Source organism: Theobroma umbraticum, unplaced genomic scaffold (assembly GCF_002168275.2).
Source record: "Theobroma umbraticum cultivar Fairchild unplaced genomic scaffold, ASM216827v3 scaffold_12.1, whole genome shotgun sequence".
Classification (NCBI taxonomy): domain Eukaryota; kingdom Viridiplantae; phylum Streptophyta; class Magnoliopsida; order Malvales; family Malvaceae; genus Theobroma; species Theobroma umbraticum.
Genome location: NW_018397269.1, coordinates 624,926 through 645,064, shown reverse-complemented (window position 1 = coordinate 645,064; position 20,139 = coordinate 624,926). Strand labels below are relative to the sequence as shown.

Sequence of the window (20,139 nt, the reverse complement as noted above, 5' to 3'; positions counted from 1 at the left end):
TTAAGTTTTTTTTTAAATGTACTATCTTATAAATTTAGTGAAACATTAATTTACCATGTTGATCCCAAGGCAAGACCAGTTGAAAATATTATTTAATTAAAATTATTAATTTTTTGAATATTAAATCGTAAAGGTTTTACTATATATGACAAAGAAACCAAACTAATCTAAAATATAAAACAATAAAAATATCGTAACCAAAGAAATTATCAATTTATCATTAAGTTGATTAAAATATTAGAAGAAAACAAGTAAGTATCAAAAGGAATTCTAAAACAAGGAAGCAAAAGCTTACCATAGGCTTAAAGATCCAAAAGAAAATAAAATTAAAAAAAAAATCTTTCTTTCACCTTGCCAATTGCCACCATTATTTTGCTTGATAGTTTCATCAATATCTTCTACTTGTAATCATGTATCCTTGGTGCTGATACTTGATGTGTGTTTTTTTATTATTGATGGATGGGTCTTTATAGAACCATTTTAGTCGAATTTGTTTTAAATTTTTTTCCCTAAATTTTGATTGAATTTAACTTGTTTTTTCAAAATGATTAGATAGGACTCTTGTTAACATTATCTTGTCTTTATTTTTTTATTTTGTATTATTTTTTTTTGTATAATTTTTTTTCTTTTCTTAAGAGGAAATTTTATTAAGATCAAACCATTCTAGGGAAATAAACCCCTATCATGTCATACATCCTTAATCTCCTAACTTCAACTGAAGGACAATAATGAATTGATTTGAGTTCTTCTAAGGTAAAACCTATGTTCGTGATATGATCAACAACCATATTCCTTTTTCGATAAATGTGCAAAATTTTAACCTCCCATTATCGTTGTAAGAAGGTCTTGATGACTTGGAGTAAATCTGAATTTGCATAAAGACAAGATGATGGCATAGTGATAGCATTAACCACCATCCTATTATCAACTTGAAGCCAGATCCTTTTCAAGCCCAGTTCCCATGCAAGTGTAAGACTGTGATATACCCTTACAGTTTTGCTTGATAGGCAGAACAACTATCAAGCTTCATTGTAAATCCCCTTAACTAATGTCCATCAAAATCCGGTATTGCACATCCGGCTACAACAGTGTGCCCCATCGGAGCTTAATGCAGATCAACCTCTTATTGGTGGGTTCCAACTAATAAGAATCTCTTCATTCTTGGAACTTAAAGAATTGATGCTCTCCGACAAAGAAAAAAACCATGCTATGAATCACATTTAACTTGCTTTCCACATGTTGTATGTTGCCTTCGAAAATATGTGAGTTCCGCCACTTCCATGTATACCAACATATGGTCTCAAAAACAATTGACCAAGGGCTGTCAAAAGCTAATTGCTGCTTGTTGTTTAAGTTCTTCACTTACCATGTTGACCATGGAAGAGTAAAGTAATGATCCCACTCACTTTGTGGGATGACTTTCATCCAAATTATATTTGCAACTGAGCAATCCCTTAGTAAGTGAAGAATTGATTCTTCCTCATAGACACACTAGAAGCAATTTGGATTACTAGTCATTCTTCTGTGTTGTTGTTCCTTATTAGTGAGAATTCATCCATGCAGGTAGTGGAATAGAAACATTTTGATTCTAAGGGGACCATGCCATTTCCAAGCAGTGTTCCACACTCCACTTGTTTGTACAACTTCATTTGTTGACTGTGTTCGCAAATTTCATAGGCTGAAGTTACTATGTAGTCACCTGATGAAGTAAAGGCCTAATATAGTTCATCAGGATTGGGAGTTAATGAAGGAGGTATGGACACCATGATCTTTCTGGTTACATCCTTTGGCACATGCTCCAGTAGCTTATCCTGATTGTATTCTCCATTTAGTGCTAAGAATTAATGAACCTGGACAGCTTTCACTTCATGCTCATTTACTGATTTCCATTAGTTAGCAATGTTGAATCACCAAACCAGATATCTGTCCAAAATCTGATAGTAACCCCATCTCCAAGTGCCATTGTATGTTGACATTAAATATCTGCCAAAGCTCGCTTAGCGATACCCACAATGCCAAAGCACCCTACCGATGAATATTCCTAGGATGCCTATCCACTTCAAAATTATATTCACCTATTAACACCTGTCCCCATAAAGCTTCTGACCTGGTTAACAGTTGTCAAATTATTTTCAGAAGGAAAGCGTCATTCATTAATGTAAGACCTCAAATGCCCATCCCTTTTTCTTGGTGAGGTTTGCATAAATCTAGCCAACAAATAAAATGAACTTTTCTATTATCAACATCACCCCCCAAAGAAAGGTCTTACATAAGCTTTATATTTTCTTGCAAATATCAATTGGTAAAGAGACCATTTGCATAGTATGGTAAGGGATGGTTGTCAAAACGGATTTTACTAGAGTAAATTTACCAGCAAAAGATAAAAAAAAAAACCTTCCCAGAGCTCAATCTACTCCGCACTTTATCTACCAAATAACTGAAGTTATTTATCCCTTTTCTACCGTTAATCAGTGGCACCCCAAGGTATTTTCCCAAATCTTCTGAATAGTTAAATTTTGAGTACATTTTGATATCATTGATACTTTTGCTATTGACATTCTTTGAACAGCAAAAGCTAGACTTTTCCATGCTTACCTTCTTGCCTGAGCAAGCACAAAAATATGCTAAAACACCTTTTAGCATTGTTGATTGGAAACAAGAATTGTTGATTGGAAGCAATGCAACAAGAAACAAGAAATGAATTCTTTGCAAAAAAAAAAAAATGGCACCAATATGTTGATCGAGCTTCTAAAAGGTAAGAGACCATTGAAAAACAAATGAGCGTTCAAGCTGAAAAATAATGATGAAAAGCCAATGAGGTACAACGCTTGTTTGGTGGTGTAAGGCTTCAGCCAAAGAAAGGGCATTGATTTTGATGAGATCTTTTCTTCAGTTGTGAAGATGAGTTCCATTCGAGTTGTACAGAGATTAGTAACTAGTTTAAACCTTGAAATTGATCAAGTAAATGTAAAAATTGTATTTTTGCATGATGAGTTGTAATATGAGATTTATATGAATCAATTAGAGGGGTTTTGAAGTAAAAGAAAAAGAATACATGGTTTGCAAATTAAAGAAGAACTTGTATGACTTGAAACAAGCTTTAAGGTAGTAGTGGTATAAGAAGTTTGATTTTTATGGCGAGTCAATTCTATAAAAGAACAACAGCGGAATCATTGTGTGTATGTTAGAAAATTTTATGATAGCAACTTTACTATTCTCTTGTTATATGTTGACAACAAGTTGATTGTGGGTTAAGATGTTGATATGATTTACAGACGCTTAAGAGATTTAAAATGCAGCATGAGTCAGTTAGCACAACTCTTGTAAATCATTTTAAACACGATAAGAGTTCTTTTTTTGTAACTAAAGAAGAAAAGTTTGAGATGTCAACTATTCCTTACTCTTCTATTATTGATTCATAGGTGTATCTTATGGTTTGTACATGACTTAACATTGCTCATGCAATTGATATAGTTAATAGATTTCTTTCTAATCTAGGAAAAGTTCACTAAGATACTATTAACTGGATCTTCAAATACTTGAAAGGTACTTCAAATATGTGCTTGAGTTTTGAGACTCTAGATCTAGTTCTAAAATGGTTCATTGATACAAAATGGTAAGTGATATTAATGGTAGAAAATCTACTTCAAGGTTTTTGTTCACTTTTGCAAGGGAAGTTATGATAGTTTATATTGCAAAAGTGTGTTGCCTTGTTGACCATAGAAGTTGAATATATTGTAGTGATTGAAGTAGATAGAAAGATGCTTTGGATGAAACATTTCCTTTTTAAATTGGGGTTCAGTAAAACAAAGTATTATGTGGTGTTTTGTGACAACCAAAGTGTTTTGGGTTTGAGTAAGAATGCCATATATTGTGCTAAGATGAAGCATATAGATATGAGGTAGCATTGGTTGCAGTTAGTGATTAAGGATCACATAATGCATTTGCAGTTAGTTTTTAAGAATCACATGATACTTTTGAAAAAGATTCACATAGATAATAATATTATTGATATGTTAACCAAGATGATTCCTAAGGAAAAGCTTGAGCTCTACACCAAGCAAGTTGAGATAGACTTCGAGCTTTGCATTAAGCAAGCCAAGATAGACTTCAAGTGAGGAGTCGAGCAATTAATCTCTTTTTAATGGGGTTGGAGGGGGAGATTGTTATTTTTATGAGGGCTTGGTGACCCATAATGAGGCCTAGTCCCATTTAGCTTGTTATTTGAAGTATAATGAATCCTACCTACATATCCTCTCTACACGTGACATCTGTCCTTGGTATTTGAACGTGTTTAAAAGGTATTTTGGGCTTTTAGACATGAACTTGATATAGTTTGATAATTTGGATAGAAGGCAGGGGTGTTTTCAATTTTTCCTTTGAAACACAAGGGTGTTTTTAAGGTGTTGCGCTTCTTCTTTCTTTAAAAGTTTCCATCCTCATCTCCTTTCTTTTTGATCTTTTCTTCATTTTCCCATTTCTTTTACTATTCACTAGAGACTTCTTGAATGTTTTCTTCTTCTATTTTCTTCCTGATCTCCCCTAACCTCTCATTGATGGATTCTGTAATTTTGTGCTTTAACATATTGCTAGGGTTTTGGAAGGTGACTACTTAGGTGTTTATTTAATAGATCCTTTTTTTGTTGATTTTCACTATCTTAATTTTTAAATTATTGTTTACTGTAGAAATCTAGAAATTTCTTGCTTTTTCATCTGAATGCAGAAAATGAAATGTTGTACTATTCAAAATCACTTTTTGGTTTCTCTTTGGGTTTTTCATTGGCATTAAGCAGAGCAATGAGAAGGGAAGATGAATGTCGTAATTATTAGTAAGACGTCTTCTCTCTTTGTCATTTTTTGTCTTTTTTTCCTTTGCTTATTTTGGATTTTTTGCTGATTAAGGTGAAAAAAATTAGTTTTTGATAGAAGATCTATTACAAGGAGATTTTCTAGAGGTGATAGAAAAGTATTTGGAGCATGGGTTATGAAATGCGTTGCCTTTAATGGTCGTGGTAATTCCCTCTCTTTCCTGGTCCTCATCTACATTTTAATTTGTTAAAAAGAATGTAACTATGAGTACAGTTTTGTTTAAACAATATTTTCATATTTTTTTTGTTTTTATTATGTTTTCTATCATTTTGTACTATGTTTTCTATATTTAAGTTGATAAGTTTATTTATTTTTGAGTGTAGTAGGTGTAGACAACATTGAGTTAATGAATGTTGTGTTTTTCCAAGTAGAATTGCTACTCTTCTACCAACATAAACGGATGTTATGATGGCTATTGTAGGATTTTTCATCCTTCAAATATTTATTGCTTTGCAAGCTGTGGCATGGACAACATTGTTAAGATTTGGCCAATCAAAGGTGTGATACTCATCATCATGGGTGGTTGCTATTGTTTTGTTTAATGGCAACAAATAAATTTACTTGTTGATGGATGATTTCAGATATTATCAAAGATGATCATGGAATAGAAAAATGAGTTGCAATTTGATGGTTTGAGATAGAGTTATTAGTATTTAAGAACCTGAAATAGTTTACATGCATTGGTTACATTTAACTATTTATTGGTAAATAAGCCTTTCCTATTAAGCTTTTCTCCTATGATTTTTATTTCATCCTTATAAAGGTTTAAAATAACTTACATAAGTGATAGGAACAACATAAAAAGCAAAGATGTTACCTGCAAAATTGAAATTAACAGATGAGAATTAGAACATTCTTTAAGACGTCCTGGGTAGGAATAAATTTGACTCTTTAATTTGGTGAAAAAAATAACTCTTTAACCTGAAATTATTAGTTGTTTTAATTGTTGCATGGGCGATGCAAAATGGAAAAAAGAAATGATGTTGTAAGACGTGTTTCAATAATGAAATTTAAATTTCCTATTGCCTTTTACTGTTTTCTCAGCAATTAAAAAAGATTATGTTCCTTTGCAAAGTCTAATCAGGTGCTTTTTCATTATGTCACATGTAAAAGTTTTTTGAACAAGGTAATCCACGGCCTCCTCATTTGTGTAGCACCAGCCAATTTTGCAATTTTCACGAGTTTTAACGTGATTCGAGGCTAATTCATGTCCTCCTCTGGAGTTCTACATAAATAGTTTGTACATATCAAAATTTTTTGTTTAGTTGAGTGTTCAGTTGTTCATCATTGAACATAAAACAATTCTTATACATTTTGTAATGAATTATCTTTGTAGCTACGTAAAATATTAACTGACATCATGATATGTAGTGATAACATATGTGATATTATTGTAGTAAATTTCTACTTAAATTATTTCATAGCTCCTTCACAATCAAATAGCTTTATCTACAGAAAACCAATTTGTTCCTTTCATACTAAAATGTATTATCAAATTATTTAACTATTTAAAATAATCTGCAAACAAAATAAGTTTCAAATTTTACGTCGATTAATATTTCACGCAGTGTAGCACAGGTTTATAACTAATTAGCCTTTAAAGTCATTTGATTAAAAAAAGGGATTTCTTTTCTTTTTCTTCCCAACTTTATATAAGCCAAAATTTGTAAGGCTTTGAGGGCCTAAAAGTGTGTATGGCTAAGTGATGAAAAAAAGCGGTTTTTCTTACTCTATAGAAAGTGTAAATGAGAGATAAGCTTATTCAATAATTGGGTAGTTTTGAGAGTAAATTTAGAGATTCTTAAACAGATAATTTTATCGTATTATTTTAATTATTGTGAATCTTAAGTTTTGCCAAAAAAAAATTGTGATATTCAATTTTGTAAGTTTGTTTATTTCTCGTATAATGGATTTTTATCCAGTTTGTCAAGTGATTTTTTTCTCTCTATGTTGGAAGCTTTTTCATATATATATATATATATTTGATATTTTTTAGAGTAAAATATCTTAACTTCTTTAAGTTTTGACAATAATTTCATACAAGTCCATTAGTTTTTAAAATGGATACCTCGTCTCAAACATGTAAACGAGTTAATACCTAAATATGAAATATCTAAAATGCCTTTCTTCCTTTTCAACTCTTTTCCTTTCTCATGCCGACCGATGGCGCTCCCTTACATCGACCGACCACCTCGTGGTTGGATCTAGTTGTGGAATACCAGATTTGTCAGCTTCTCGAAAGAGTGTCGATCCTTTGGCTAGGTCTGATGCTCCCTGACTAGATTTGACTATAGGATGGTTGGTTAGTATAGAGACAAAATTTTTTTGAATAAAAGAGATAAAAATTTAAATATAAAAATATAATTTATATTGTTATAATTGTTAAAATTAATGAAGTGTAAAATTATTTTAAAAATATTGTTACATCATCAAACTAACGGAAACATTAATAATTGATTAACGATTAGACTTATGTGTCTAGCGAAAAATATATTTTTAGACGAATTGTCTATTTTCAATATTAATGGATCCGTATAGAATTATAGTCAAAACTTAAATAAATTAGAGTATTTTGTCCTATTTTTTTATGTTTTGTTTATACTTGCATTATCTCTCAATTTATTTTTCTTTTGGTTGATCAATAGCTTAGATTTATTATTTTGTGATTATGTTGATTTGATTTGTACTGTCTATTTACCATGGGTATGGGTATAATTTATTGGTTAAGTTCCAACATGACATGCTACTAGCATCCAAATTCAAATCCTAGCACTTTGCCTTATAACACAAGAATATAAAATCAAAATGCAAATTACTTAACCATTAATGAGTAGAAGACATTGTTTTATTTTTTATCCTTTTGCATCACAACAGTACTATCAAAGTGAAAATGTCGTATGAGTCCCATTGCCCATCAAAATAAATTCTCATTTTTGTTATCTATTCTTGCATACTGATTGTAAATAACTGTGCTGACAGTCGGATAAAATAACAGTATCCCATCATCAAATTCATACATCACAACCAAAACCCACTCATCATTACGTGATTATACAGTAATGAAAGATCGTTGTAGTTTCGAATTAAATGTCCTGAAGCCATTTACTGCCAATCTCGCACGGCACTATGCTTGAAGCAGCCGTCTAAAAATTTTCCTTCACATTTCCACAGAAATCGACAAAAAATCCCTTGTCAAAATCTTGCTGACAGATTTTTCAAAGCTTATCCTAAGCCGAATACTGAACCCCAAAAAAAGAAAAAAAGGGTACAAAATTACAACATTAAAACGTTCTGAACTTCTATCACCTTCAAGTTGGTTGGGGTTATCTTCTTGTTCTCGTCCTCCAGCAACATGACAAAGATACAGTCATATGCTAGAGAGATTTCCATCCCCTAGGACAATTTTGTTTGATAAGCTTAGGCCTTATCCAAATTGGTTGGCAGAAAATTTTTTCCCATTTTTTTTTGGATACCCAGAATTGCTTCTGAAAAATAGTTAGCTCTAGAGAACTCCTTGACTTCGTGGTTACTTTTCATTCATGTAATATTACAAATATTTTTCAATGTTATACACATATATATAGTAATAATCCTATATGGTATTGTGAGAATTTTAATTTATTTGTTAAGATTGAAATATTAAGCAATATTGAGTATCAAATCATGACTTGTAAGGTTTAAACTATCATCAATATATCTCGATTTGATAATATAATAATATATTAATGTATATATATATATAATATTGTTAAATCTCAATATATGTATATATATTATGTTACCTTGGTAATTAAGTTTATATCGTTTTTAATCTTTTCTCTTCATGTATATTTAAACAAAATAAAATAAAAAGTTACATCTTGAATCTTGATTCTCTTTGGAAGAGTAAACAACTAAATCATACATTATTTCTATAATAATTTTGTTTGCAAAAGTGGCAAGTTAAGATTAAAGGCCACTCCAGATTAATCTCCTATATATGACAAAATCATCCCTTGAAAAGAAGTCTTTGGACGTGCAACGTAAAGAAGTATGATATGCAAAAATTTTGTTGATTACATACTACAGAAAGGAGTGATTTAGGGGGTAAGAAGGGGTGGAAGGGACTATTAATTAGGACCACATATTTTTATTTTGTTGAAGATATATATCATGATCAAAGTGATTAAGACAAGGCAAAAAAGCTGCATGCAATTTGAACTTTTAAGCACTAATGGTTGGGGATAAGAGACACATCAGCAGCCTTGAGAGCGAGTGATATGAACCTTTTGGTTGGAGCCAAGAGGCCACTTGAGGGGATCAGTTCAGCAGTGTTTGTATCCCGAATTTGTGGTGTAGCTGCATCCTCATCTGGTAGCCCCCACATGGCTGTTTTCCATTGGTTGCATGAATTTCTCTAGGGTTTTCCGAGTCAGCATCTTTGTTATCAGGTGAAAGCTGCTTATCATGTCCAGGTAAGCGCTGTTCTGACAAGAGCCCAGATTGAAGTGATACAAGTCAGCCTGACATGTTGTCTTGTGGTTGGCCCACTTCAATGCTTGCAATTAGAGCAAAGTTAGTGTGAACAAAACCATTGATTTGTAATCATTAATTGACTGATTAAGCATGTTTGAAAGCTTAATTAAAACCACTCATGAGAATCATCTAATTTTACACTCTGGATTGTGTTAGCTGTCACTTTTGTGTACATTTTTTATAAGTATTATACATAAAAAAAGCTTAATTAAATCACTAAGGTCCGGGTGATTGTGTTAACAGTATCTATTTAATCACTCACTTTTGTTTTCTTTTTGCTTGACAAGTAGGCAGAGAGAGAGAGAGAGAGAGAGAGAGATGGTGCTTTCATTTCTCTACCCTCTTTCTTTGAGTAACCTCTGAATCCATGCATGTGGACGAGCTTCGTTCATATGGTTAAATGATAGCAACCAGTCATTAATGATCATCAGGTTAAAACTGCTGATGCAGTTATATGTCTGTATCATCCCAAATGTAATTAGTTAGTGTTAGATTGCAGCATTTAATATTCAGAAAATCTTGGTAAATTAAGGAGTTGAAAGAAACCATCCCAAATATGATGATTAAATGTACAAGTTGAACACTTGGAAGTCCATTTTAGGACTTCTTTCTCGCTTACCAGATGAAATCAAACTTGTTCCACGCTAAGTTCAACCTGTCATGACAGATTTTGATCAAACACCATGAACCAGAAGCACATCCGTCGAAGCCGAGCAGCAGAGATTCAGCAATAGCAACATTAGAGAGGATGATTATCTAAACAAATAACCAAGAGCAAGATTGTTGAGAATTGCAGAATATGACTACTGTTCTTCCGTTGAAAAGGAAAAGTGAATACTGATCACGTATATAGCACTAAGGTGTCGTTTGGTATAAGGGATGTAAGCCACATTCTCTGCAATGTGGCTTATTAAACTACATTACAGTGTTTGTTTTGTAACAGATCACTGCAATATAAGATTGCAATGCAATCACAATTGCAGCCAATGGATGTAATGTGATTGCAGTCCAAAACCAATGCAATCACATTACATTGCACTCTGCAATGTTCTTAAAGATAATTTTACCCTTCAATTTTATTATCTATTAAAATATTTTATAATATTATAATTAAAATAAATATATAATATAGAATAAAAATTAAAATAAAATAAAATATAAAAAATTAATATTTATATAATATAGATAAAACAAATTAAAATAAATATATAATATAAAAAATATATTAAGAAATGAAATAAAATATATAATATAAAAATATATTAAAGAAATGAAAATAAAATATATAAATATTATAATAATAAATAAAAATAAAATATATGACATTAAAAATATATTTAAAATATGATATTAATAAAAATTAATAATATAAATATAAATATATTAAAAATAAATATAAAATATTATAATAATAAATAAAAATAAAATATATGACATTAAAATATATTTAAGAAATGATATTATATAAAATTAATAATATAAATATAAATATATTAAAAATAATAAAAAATATTTAATAATAATAAAAATAAAATATATGATATTAAAATATATTTAAGAAATGATATTATATAAAATTAATAATAATAAAAATATAAATATATTAAAATAAAATATAAAATATTATAATAAATAAAAAATAAAATATATGATATTAAAAATATATTTAAGAAATGATATTATATAAATTAATAAATAAAATATAAATATATTAAACTTATATTTTAATAATTAGGAGTAATTTTGACAATTAGCATTACATTCCCACTAAAGTACTTGTAAACCAAACACTGCAATGTTATCTTCCCGGTATTTTAATCATTGTTTTACTTACATACCAAACACTGTAATGTTATTTTCCCTGTAATCACATTACTTGCAATCACATTATTTGTAATTATATTACTTGCAATCATATTGTATTGTAATGTACCAAACGGCACTTAAATGTTCCATGCAAAACTTGCCAAAAGCCTGACACAAGACCACGTGGTCCTCACATGTCAGGAAAGACACGTGTTATACAGAATCTTAGCAATTTACGGTGGACCCAGAATCCATGCTTGACTGCCAAGTGTCATCGCCTAAATTGGCGAGTACAATCTGTTCATCTACTTGAAGACATTAAATTATTCCAAAAGCCAAAGCAGAAGCTGTGGGTTCGGGCCCACCCCAAAACTAAGCTAACCACCAGATAACGTAACAACTTTTGATGCCACTAACTTGTTGCCACGTGTCAGCCCCTGGATTCTCTCCTCCCCACTTGGGTCTCCCTACAGTTAGACCTCCCTTCCTGGCTTCTCTTCACTGTGCTCACACTCGAAATTAGTTGAGTTCTGAGAGCTTTGTGTGTGAGAGATGTTGAAAGAAGAGACTAGTGATGGTGGTGGTGGTGGTGGCAGCAGCAACAACTGGGCACGTGTATGTGACACATGCCACTCTGCAGCTTGCACAGTGTACTGTCGAGCAGACTCAGCCTACCTCTGTGCTAGATGTGATGCCCGTGTACATGCTGCAAACCGGGTGGCCTCGCGCCATGAACGTGTGTGGGTATGTGAGGCATGTGAGCGTGCACCTGCTGCCTTCTTGTGCAAGGCAGACGCTGCATCCTTATGCACTACATGTGATGCTGAAATACACTCTGCGAATCCACTTGCACGTCGCCACCAACGTGTTCCAATTCTTCCAATTTCAGGGTGCGTTTATGGCCCCTCGGCCACTGACCTAGGTGGAAGAAAAATTGCATCAGCAGCTGAAACTGAAGACGGTTTTATGGACCCGGAAGGAGATGAGACAATTGCCGAGGAAGATGAGGATGAGGCAGCTTCATGGTTACTGCTGAATCCTGGGAAGAATAGCACAAACCAGAATAACGGGTACTTGTTCGGTGGGGAGGTTGATGACTATCTGGACCTTGTGGAGTACAATTCAAGTGTTGAGAATCACATCACAGATCACTATAATCAGCAGCAGCAACATTATAGTGTTCCAAACAAGAGTTATGGGGGTGACAGTGTTGTGCCAATTCAGTCTGGAGAAGCCAAAGATCACTTGCAGCAGCAGCAACATCAACAGCAGAGTCTTCAATTTGGCCTGGATTATGAGTCCTCAAAAGCTGCATACAGCTACAATGGTTCCGTTAGTCACAGTGTAAGGTTTCCTTTTCTATACAAACAACTTGCCAGGAGGTGATTTAGTATTTTGAACATAGAAGTGATTTTAGTTCGGAGTTTCAGATAAAAGTGTAGTACTGTACAAGTCTGGTCACAGTATATAATTACTTCAGCCAACGAAATTTTTTTTCATCTATAGCCTGTTTTTATCTGCTTAAACATGCAATTTTCACAACCAGTAGTTTTGGAAATCTTCGAATTTGCTCTTATTCAGGTTATTACCTTAGTTTTAATCAAGCCACATTCTTTACAAAGATGTAATTGCTTTATACTCGTAGTTTCTGGCTTGTTCTGCAAACGTTGAAGGTCTTTTTCCATTGCTATTCACTTGACTACAAGAAACATGAGTAACCCCGGTAAAGCTAGTTTTTCCCTATGTCATCTCTGTGTACGTTCTTAAGGAATTGTTCTTCACCCTATTTATGTTAGCTCAAGTAGAGGATAGTAACTACTTTTCATTTAATCTACAAATTAAAATCTAAGGGGTATCTTCTTTTTTTTTTTTTTCTTCTGCACTTTATTAGTTTGCTTTTCTTCTTTACTTTACCTTTCTTCCATAAAGACTAAAATCAAATGGAATAATATCTCCACACTTTTGGTTTTCTTATCCCTTTTGTACCAGATCAGATATACTTGACAAAAACATGGTTTATATAAACAGGAAAACTGCATCGGTTTAGCTTAATTAGTTCCAAATTAAGTTTTACTGACTAAAAACATACGATCTGCAATCATTCATCGCTTACTCAATGCTTAAAAGTTCTGTTTTAAGCTCCTAACAAAATCAACATATAACTAGTTTTACTTCTAAAGGAAGCCCTTTTCCTTCCCTTGTGGGGGCACAAAGGAAAGCCTGTTTTTGAGTCTAAAAGTTTTGTTTCCTACTATACGGAAATAACTATAAATATATATATGTAACTTTTCTTTTAAATGATATGGCATTCACCAAATAGTTCTAGGGATCATATATGATCATTAAAATGTAGAATTCATCTTTTCATGTTCACTTCTCAAGCTAAGGTCTTCCTGGACTAGAAAATTTTCTAACTCAGAACTGTAATAATCCTTCTACTAAACTGCTTTTGATTTTCATTATGAAAAAACATGAAAATTGGACCTTGAACTAAGAAATAGATTGTAGAAGCTAATATCAAGTTTATGGTTGTATTTTCCAGTATTTGTGAAAATATTAGAATGATAATTGGTTCTGGTTTCCAGACATGCATTGCTTTCTCCTTCAGCTTCATCTGAGAATTGCACATTGCATACACAATATATCCTATCTAGTCGGTATGTTAAATGATGATTTTCTAACTTAACTTGAACCATATCAGGTATCCCTTTCCTCTGTGGATGTTGGTATTGTGCCAGAATCAACTATAAGTGATATCTCAATCTCGCACCCAAGGCCCCCCAAAGGTACAATTGACCTTTTCTCTGGACCTCCCATTCAGATGCCAACACAACTTACGCCAATGGACAGGGAGGCCAGGGTCCTGAGATACAGAGAGAAGAAGAAGACAAGAAAGTTTGAAAAGACAATAAGGTATGCTTCAAGGAAGGCATATGCAGAAACAAGACCTCGGATCAAGGGTCGGTTTGCAAAGAGAGCAGATGTCGAAGTTGAAGTGGACCAGATGTTCTCCACAACACTAATGACAGAAACTGGATATGGCATTGTCCCTTCATTCTAAATGCAGTGACAAAAGGAAAAAGGAAACAGAAACCTCTATGGATGAGAATTGTACGAGTTGATAGTAAAGCTCTAATGCTGATACTGTATCTTTTTCAATCTAATTGGTCTGAATCAATTAGATAGTATATGTTTAGTAATTTTGTTGATTGTCTAGATCATGCTATCTTGTAAATGCATGTATATCTATAATTTTGGAATTTAGTGCTTTGGAATTACAATTATCCTTTTCTTGGGGTTCCATCTTTTGTTACAATTTCAAATGTTTGGTCGATGGAGAAAGGAAAAAAACATCAAAGGCTTCCATGGTAAATGGATGGCCTACCGTACTGACCTTTAAGAAAAGAGAATTCACCATAAACCCTTTTCTGGGAGAAAAAAGAGAGAAGTCCAGCAAGAAGGCGGTTAATGATGAGAGGGATCTGATAACGAAACTGCCAGCTTCTTCTTGCAAGATTATTCGAACGTTCGAGTGGCCTTTTGGCTAGCCCCACTCTTTTTCTCTGGCTGAAGATTCCATGCGCACCACCTTAGACAAGCAGAAAAGTGTCCATCCAAAAAGGAAAAAGCAACTTGGATGTGGCCTTTTTTTTGCCTTTTTCCTGATAATCAAGTAATTCAGAAGTTATATACCAAGGGTAGACAGAAACACTAAAGGGAACTCTGGCTATGAAAATGAGAGAGAATGAGAGATACACAGATTAGAGAATAATCAGGTCCTTTGAAACGAAAGCAGCATGTTCCATTGCTATTCCTACAAGGCATTGAGAATCCTCTTGCTCCTATGTGCCGAACAAGCGGTAACTGGTGCCTAATGCAAACTTGAATAATTTCATTTAATCCATCTATTAGGGTAAAGGAAATTGATGTACCCATTAAAACAACATTAAAGATGGGTCAGTAACAGAAGTGTTTCAAAAAATAACAATGTTTAGCTTTAATATGGAAGAAGGGGGATCTTTGCTTTACAAGGAAAGTCCCACAGGCAATATCCTGTAAGTCCAGCCACATATATTCCCCCACCAGATTGGACATAACCTGTAGATAATCTGCTTATCAGTAGGTATTAAGCTAAAGATTATAGGAATCTCATCTATTCTGCTTTTCATTAATAAGAACAATCATCATATGGCTTTTACCTTACATGAGACAGAAATATAAAAGCATCTACTAATGCATCTAATAGAATATTCAGAAAGCATTTTTCTACACAAATGTATATCATGGATTGAGATTCCTTGGTTTCAGTAACCAATATCTCAGAAAAATGTAAAGCATATGTGGCAATCCATCCTTTTTTAAGACTAGGAAATTTACATTAACAAAGCTTTGGGTTTGCTACATGCCCATTTTGTACGATTAATATTGCACATTTTGGAACTTGGATTAAAAGTTGAAAAAGCAACACTTGTGAGCATACAACAGAAGCATATACTGAGCTCAATTGCCAATCTGACTCTGTTCGGTACAGTATTTAGAGAAAAATTGGACCGAGACAATCATTCTAGAAAAGGGTTATTGTATATACCATTAGTATCATCTTGATGCCAATCTTCATGGTAATGATCATGTAGGCACCATTCCACACAGTCAACAACTTCTCTGTCATGTAGCAGGGAAAATGGTGGAAAAGTTGCCACTTGCTCCAAAATAGCATATATACTCGTGAAACATTAAAAGCTCTCACAAAAGTATAATTTTCCTTTTTCTGTCATCTACAAATGACAAAAAGACAACATTACAACAGAAAGGAGATCAAAGGGTTATTGGAGGACCTCAATTCATGGCTGTAGTGGATCATACCTGTTGCATTCTGTGAATATCATCAGCGCTTGGTGAGCCTTTTTACTTTTAAAGTTGAGGTCCTCCTTGATCCTAGAGGCCTTGAAGTATCCATATCAGCAATGCCATTTGTTAAGTATCAGTGCTTTTTTCCATACTGTAAGCATTTCAATCAAGATTCTCATTTGCTAATGATAGCGTACCATCACCCACTCTGACAGTGGATGGCTAGGATAATGATGTAGACAGTTCAACTCCTCAGCCTTTCATTGAAGGTGTCCAGAGTTTTTCGATTGAGTGGAATGAAAAGCCAAGTTCAAGGAGTTATTCAACAAAAGAAAGGTAGGCTCTCATTAACCTTTAATTTAGAATGCTGCGCTTTTTTCACTTTCTGAGGGATATGTGTAAAGGAAACAAAGTTCAGCCAGACGTAAAGAAACACATAACATTGTCAAGGGAGCTATCACTTTACCCACAACAGTGGTGCCCTCTTAACTTACAATCTGTAGTATTCTAACTTGAGCATGCTTGATTCTATTGGTTCATGTCACATGCATCTTTTGTCAATTTCTCTACTAGGCAAGCATTGGCTTTAGCTTCGTGCTTTTAAATGTTCACAAATATTATGCCACCAAATATATCCACATGGTGAAATATATGCCAAAATATATGTCATCAACAAAAATGAAATCTGAAGGATGTCTTGAAAGTGCTAAATTTTAGTTAATATATCCCTAAAATAAACGTAAATTGCATCACAGGATGACAAAGAAAAGTAGCGAAACCTGGTAGGAGCAATTAAATTACCAAAGATATTTTTATGTTGAATCAATGTTACAGCCTCTCAACCAACGATAAATGATCTTCAGCTCTTGAACAGGAGGGACATTTATTCCTTGCACTCACACAAACAAAAAGAAGAAAAGAGAAAGGGGAAAATTCAGAAGTGAAGTGTGCACTGACAGTAGAACCTTATAGAAAAAGCAGATTGTACTTTGCACTTTTTACAAATCAAAAGTTATGCAAGAACAAAGTTCAGCCTTGGAAAGTGGAGAGGTTTGTGGAGGTCATTGTTCACTAGCTCAAAAGTTTGGTGCCCAGTCAAAGCTTATTTTTACTCAAGCTCCAACCTGATCCTCGGGCCCTCAAAATATCAATTTCTGATCTGTCAAATGTTCGTCATCATTGCTTCACCTTCACTCATTTAGACAAAGATTCTTCATTGTTTCTTTTGAGGCCTCTAGTCCCTACAATTAACCAGGAGCAGTTAATGTTTTCATATATTTCACAAGCTTCAGCAATTAAGCTACAGAGTTAAGGTAATAGTAATCCAACAGATGTCTGTCAGTTTTGAGACTGATACGCCTCTGACACCTCAGTCAATTATGACTGAGAAAATAAGTTCCAGGTTTAGTTTAGTGGAAATCTTGCCAACCAATAGGTTTTAATGGTTTTCGCTTTAAAAGTTCACTTTCTAAGGGCTAAATTGGTTAACCTCTTTCTGTCTTCTTAGTGCTACAGTTGCACCTACGTATTCAAATAAAAAGCACTATGCAATTTGGAACTTAACCTCTAAAAATTTATCTATTAGTTGGTATGCCTAGCAATGTATACATTATCAGCAAGTCTGGCCTGAGCTGCCTAATGTTCTCCGCTTAGCTTCAGTGGGTTTGTACTGATATACAATATCACCAGCACAATAGATCATATTTCCAACTATCAGCTAAGTTTAATAACCTTAATTCTATAGTTTAGTTGTTAATCCGTAACTTCCAAATGGATACTATAAAGACCATAAATTTTCTATACATGAAACAGTAATTGGAACAAGCACTGCTAATCTTAGAGAGTTTCAATCTTTTACAACATAAAGTATGAGCTCAACAACCTTCTACTACAAAATCCTAATAATGTAACACTGAGAATTATTCTGAAAATTGTTCAAGCTAGCAAAAGGCCCCTAATTCTATGGCCTCACTGTTGCTGATGTTAGTTGATCCTGTTCCATCACCACCACTGGTTTGTTCATTTATTGTCCTTCAAGAATGTTGGAACTTACCAAACTTATATAAAAATATCAAGCTTTACTTTTCTTCATTAGTGCATTCTAGCTTGTCAGTTTGATCCCAAAGTTGCACCCTATAATGCGCCATTTCAAGAGTTTTCCTCACACAATTCCAACTCCTGTCTGGAGAGTTGGGAACTGCCAATTCTTAATTTCCTTCCATTTAACAGTCAAAAACAATATTGTCCGCATGCATAAGGACATATACTTGCAACTTTGACTCTGCTTATATTGACAAAGCGTACATGTCTTTATATGAAACATAAATTATATTTTACACACATACATACATATGTGCATATAAGTTTTGATCAGTACTTGATTTAACTTTAAAAGCATTATGAAAAACTACCTAGAGTTACAATTAGTTTTACAACCATTGGGTTCCAGGAGGACTATAACGTCTTCACCCTATAATAACAGATTATCGATAATTGCAATGATTCAGACAATAGCACTATAATATAAAAAAAAGTAAGGATTTTAAGTAAAGGAACGGCATAGGCAAACTAGCTGACAGACAAAAATGAATCTAGTTAAAGTTTTGAGAATCACCTCGACTTAGAATCTTCCTTTACCCCCACAAATGCAGCATTCAACAGCAAGGAAAAACTTGGTGTAATCTGGCCCCAAAAGGAAAAAGAAAAAGAAAAAGAAAAAGAAAACCTCGATTCCTCGCTTTATAGCTAATGAATAACAACGAGAGTTCAAAAAGAAAAAACCCACATTGATTTTTCAAAAACATGAATGAGTTCAACTAATGGGATCAAATTCAAGTATAAAGCTATGAAGATTAGATTTTGTTCAGACCCAAAAGGAAACAAAGAGTGGAAATTTATTGTAGCAATAAAAAGAAAACAGAATAGAAATGAACTTAATATATATAATTTATCAAAGTAAAAAATGCAGAGAAGAAAAGAATCAAAGCAGGGAAAACCTTTGAAGGAATGTAACAGAGATAACCAAAACCAAAATCTTTAAAGCATGCAACTGAAACAAACTGTCATGGTTTTCTGAGTCTCCAAATTCATGGGGGTTTTGTTTTTTTTCTTTCCTTTTCCTTATATGATTTGGATAACGGATTTCTTGTTGGCCCACTATATTGGGGCTGGGTGTCTCAGTTGGCCAGCCCAACTCCCCCGATTTTTCTCTTTTAAAAAAACAAACAAAGAAAATTAGAGAAGATTCTTTTTTCTTTCTTTAGATTATTCTTAATCAAACAAATTAAGTAAGATTATGAAAAATCAATTAGGTTTGGGAGTCATATTTAGTTAATAAATTGTGAAAACAGGCTTATATCTATTGAAGAGCGTAAAAGAAAATAATACAATTGTTTTTCCTTTTCTCTCATTTTCAAGAAAAAATGTGACACATCACTAAGCTCCACTCTATAATTAAGCTAAAATATTAACCATTCAATATACGTAGTGGTTACTGTGCTGATAAACATGTTCTTCTGTAATGGATTCCTTCTTCCCATGATGAACATGTTCGTCCTAATCGTGCTCTTCCCAAGAAACTATTTCGAAGTCACCACTTTCACTTTGGTAATTCATTTGAGAGAGAAGATCCCTTGTTTACGATATTCTCTTTAAAAAGCTCTCTCTCTCTCTAAGCTCTTTCCAAATACTCTCTCTCATTTCCAAATGTCTTTCCACCTCATTCTTTTCCGTACTTCACCACAACACTTTCTCTACCTCTTTTCTAATTTATGTCGCTCATCTCTCATCACTTGTATCCCTATTCTCTTATCACAAGAGTAATTAACATTTCAAGAACTATTCTAATCTTTCTCTTTGTCGTTTATAGTGCATTTTGCTTGACTTGTTGCAACGTTACATCTTTTCTTACTAGAAAAATCATTTATAAACTTAAATTATTAAAATTAAAAATTCAAAACACTAATCATGAAAATCTTTAAAATTTAAAGTTTGATCTTCTATTCATCTCTTAAATTTTTTCATATATCTCACAAAAAATTATGTTAGTAATAAAATAATAACATGTGATTTACAATAGTATCTAAGCATATGATTAATTAG

The 20,139-nt window shown here is 33.1% G+C and overlaps 1 protein-coding gene and 1 long non-coding RNA gene across 8 annotated transcripts; one reads left to right on the top strand and one right to left on the bottom strand.

Moving 5' to 3' along the window:
- The first annotated feature begins 11,343 nt into the window (after positions 1 to 11,343).
- On the top strand, positions 11,344 to 14,493 carry LOC110425753 (zinc finger protein CONSTANS-LIKE 2-like). The gene is made up of 2 exons (XM_021440746.2): positions 11,344 to 12,534; positions 13,892 to 14,493. The coding sequence occupies exons 1-2, from the start codon at positions 11,743 to 11,745 to the stop codon at positions 14,249 to 14,251; spliced, it is 1,152 nt and encodes a 383-aa protein (XP_021296421.1). The 5' UTR covers positions 11,344 to 11,742; the 3' UTR covers positions 14,252 to 14,493.
- LOC110425754 (uncharacterized) lies at positions 12,371 to 19,115 on the bottom strand. Of its 7 annotated transcripts, XR_002446065.1 has the most exons (7): positions 18,653 to 19,115; positions 16,054 to 17,279; positions 15,779 to 15,965; positions 15,220 to 15,288; positions 14,947 to 15,061; positions 14,585 to 14,852; positions 12,371 to 12,499 (listed from the first exon to the last, which is right to left on the bottom strand). It is a non-coding gene; the product is annotated as an uncharacterized LOC110425754 (long non-coding RNA). The 7 variants fall into 7 exon arrangements; XR_002446061.1 differs by having other exon boundaries at positions 14,947 to 15,288; XR_002446066.1 differs by lacking the exon at positions 15,220 to 15,288.
- Between the last annotated feature and the right edge of the window lie 1,024 nt (positions 19,116 to 20,139).

Bases quoted from the DNA above. Each gene is read 5' to 3' on its own strand.
- LOC110425753 (XM_021440746.2), top strand. From the start codon at position 11,743: ATGTTGAAAGAAGAGACTAGTGATGGTGGTGGTGGTGGTGGCAGCAGC. The intron at 12,535-13,891 runs GTAAGGTTTCCT...GAACCATATCAG, and splicing joins ATGGTTCCGTTAGTCACAGT to GTATCCCTTTCCTCTGTGGA.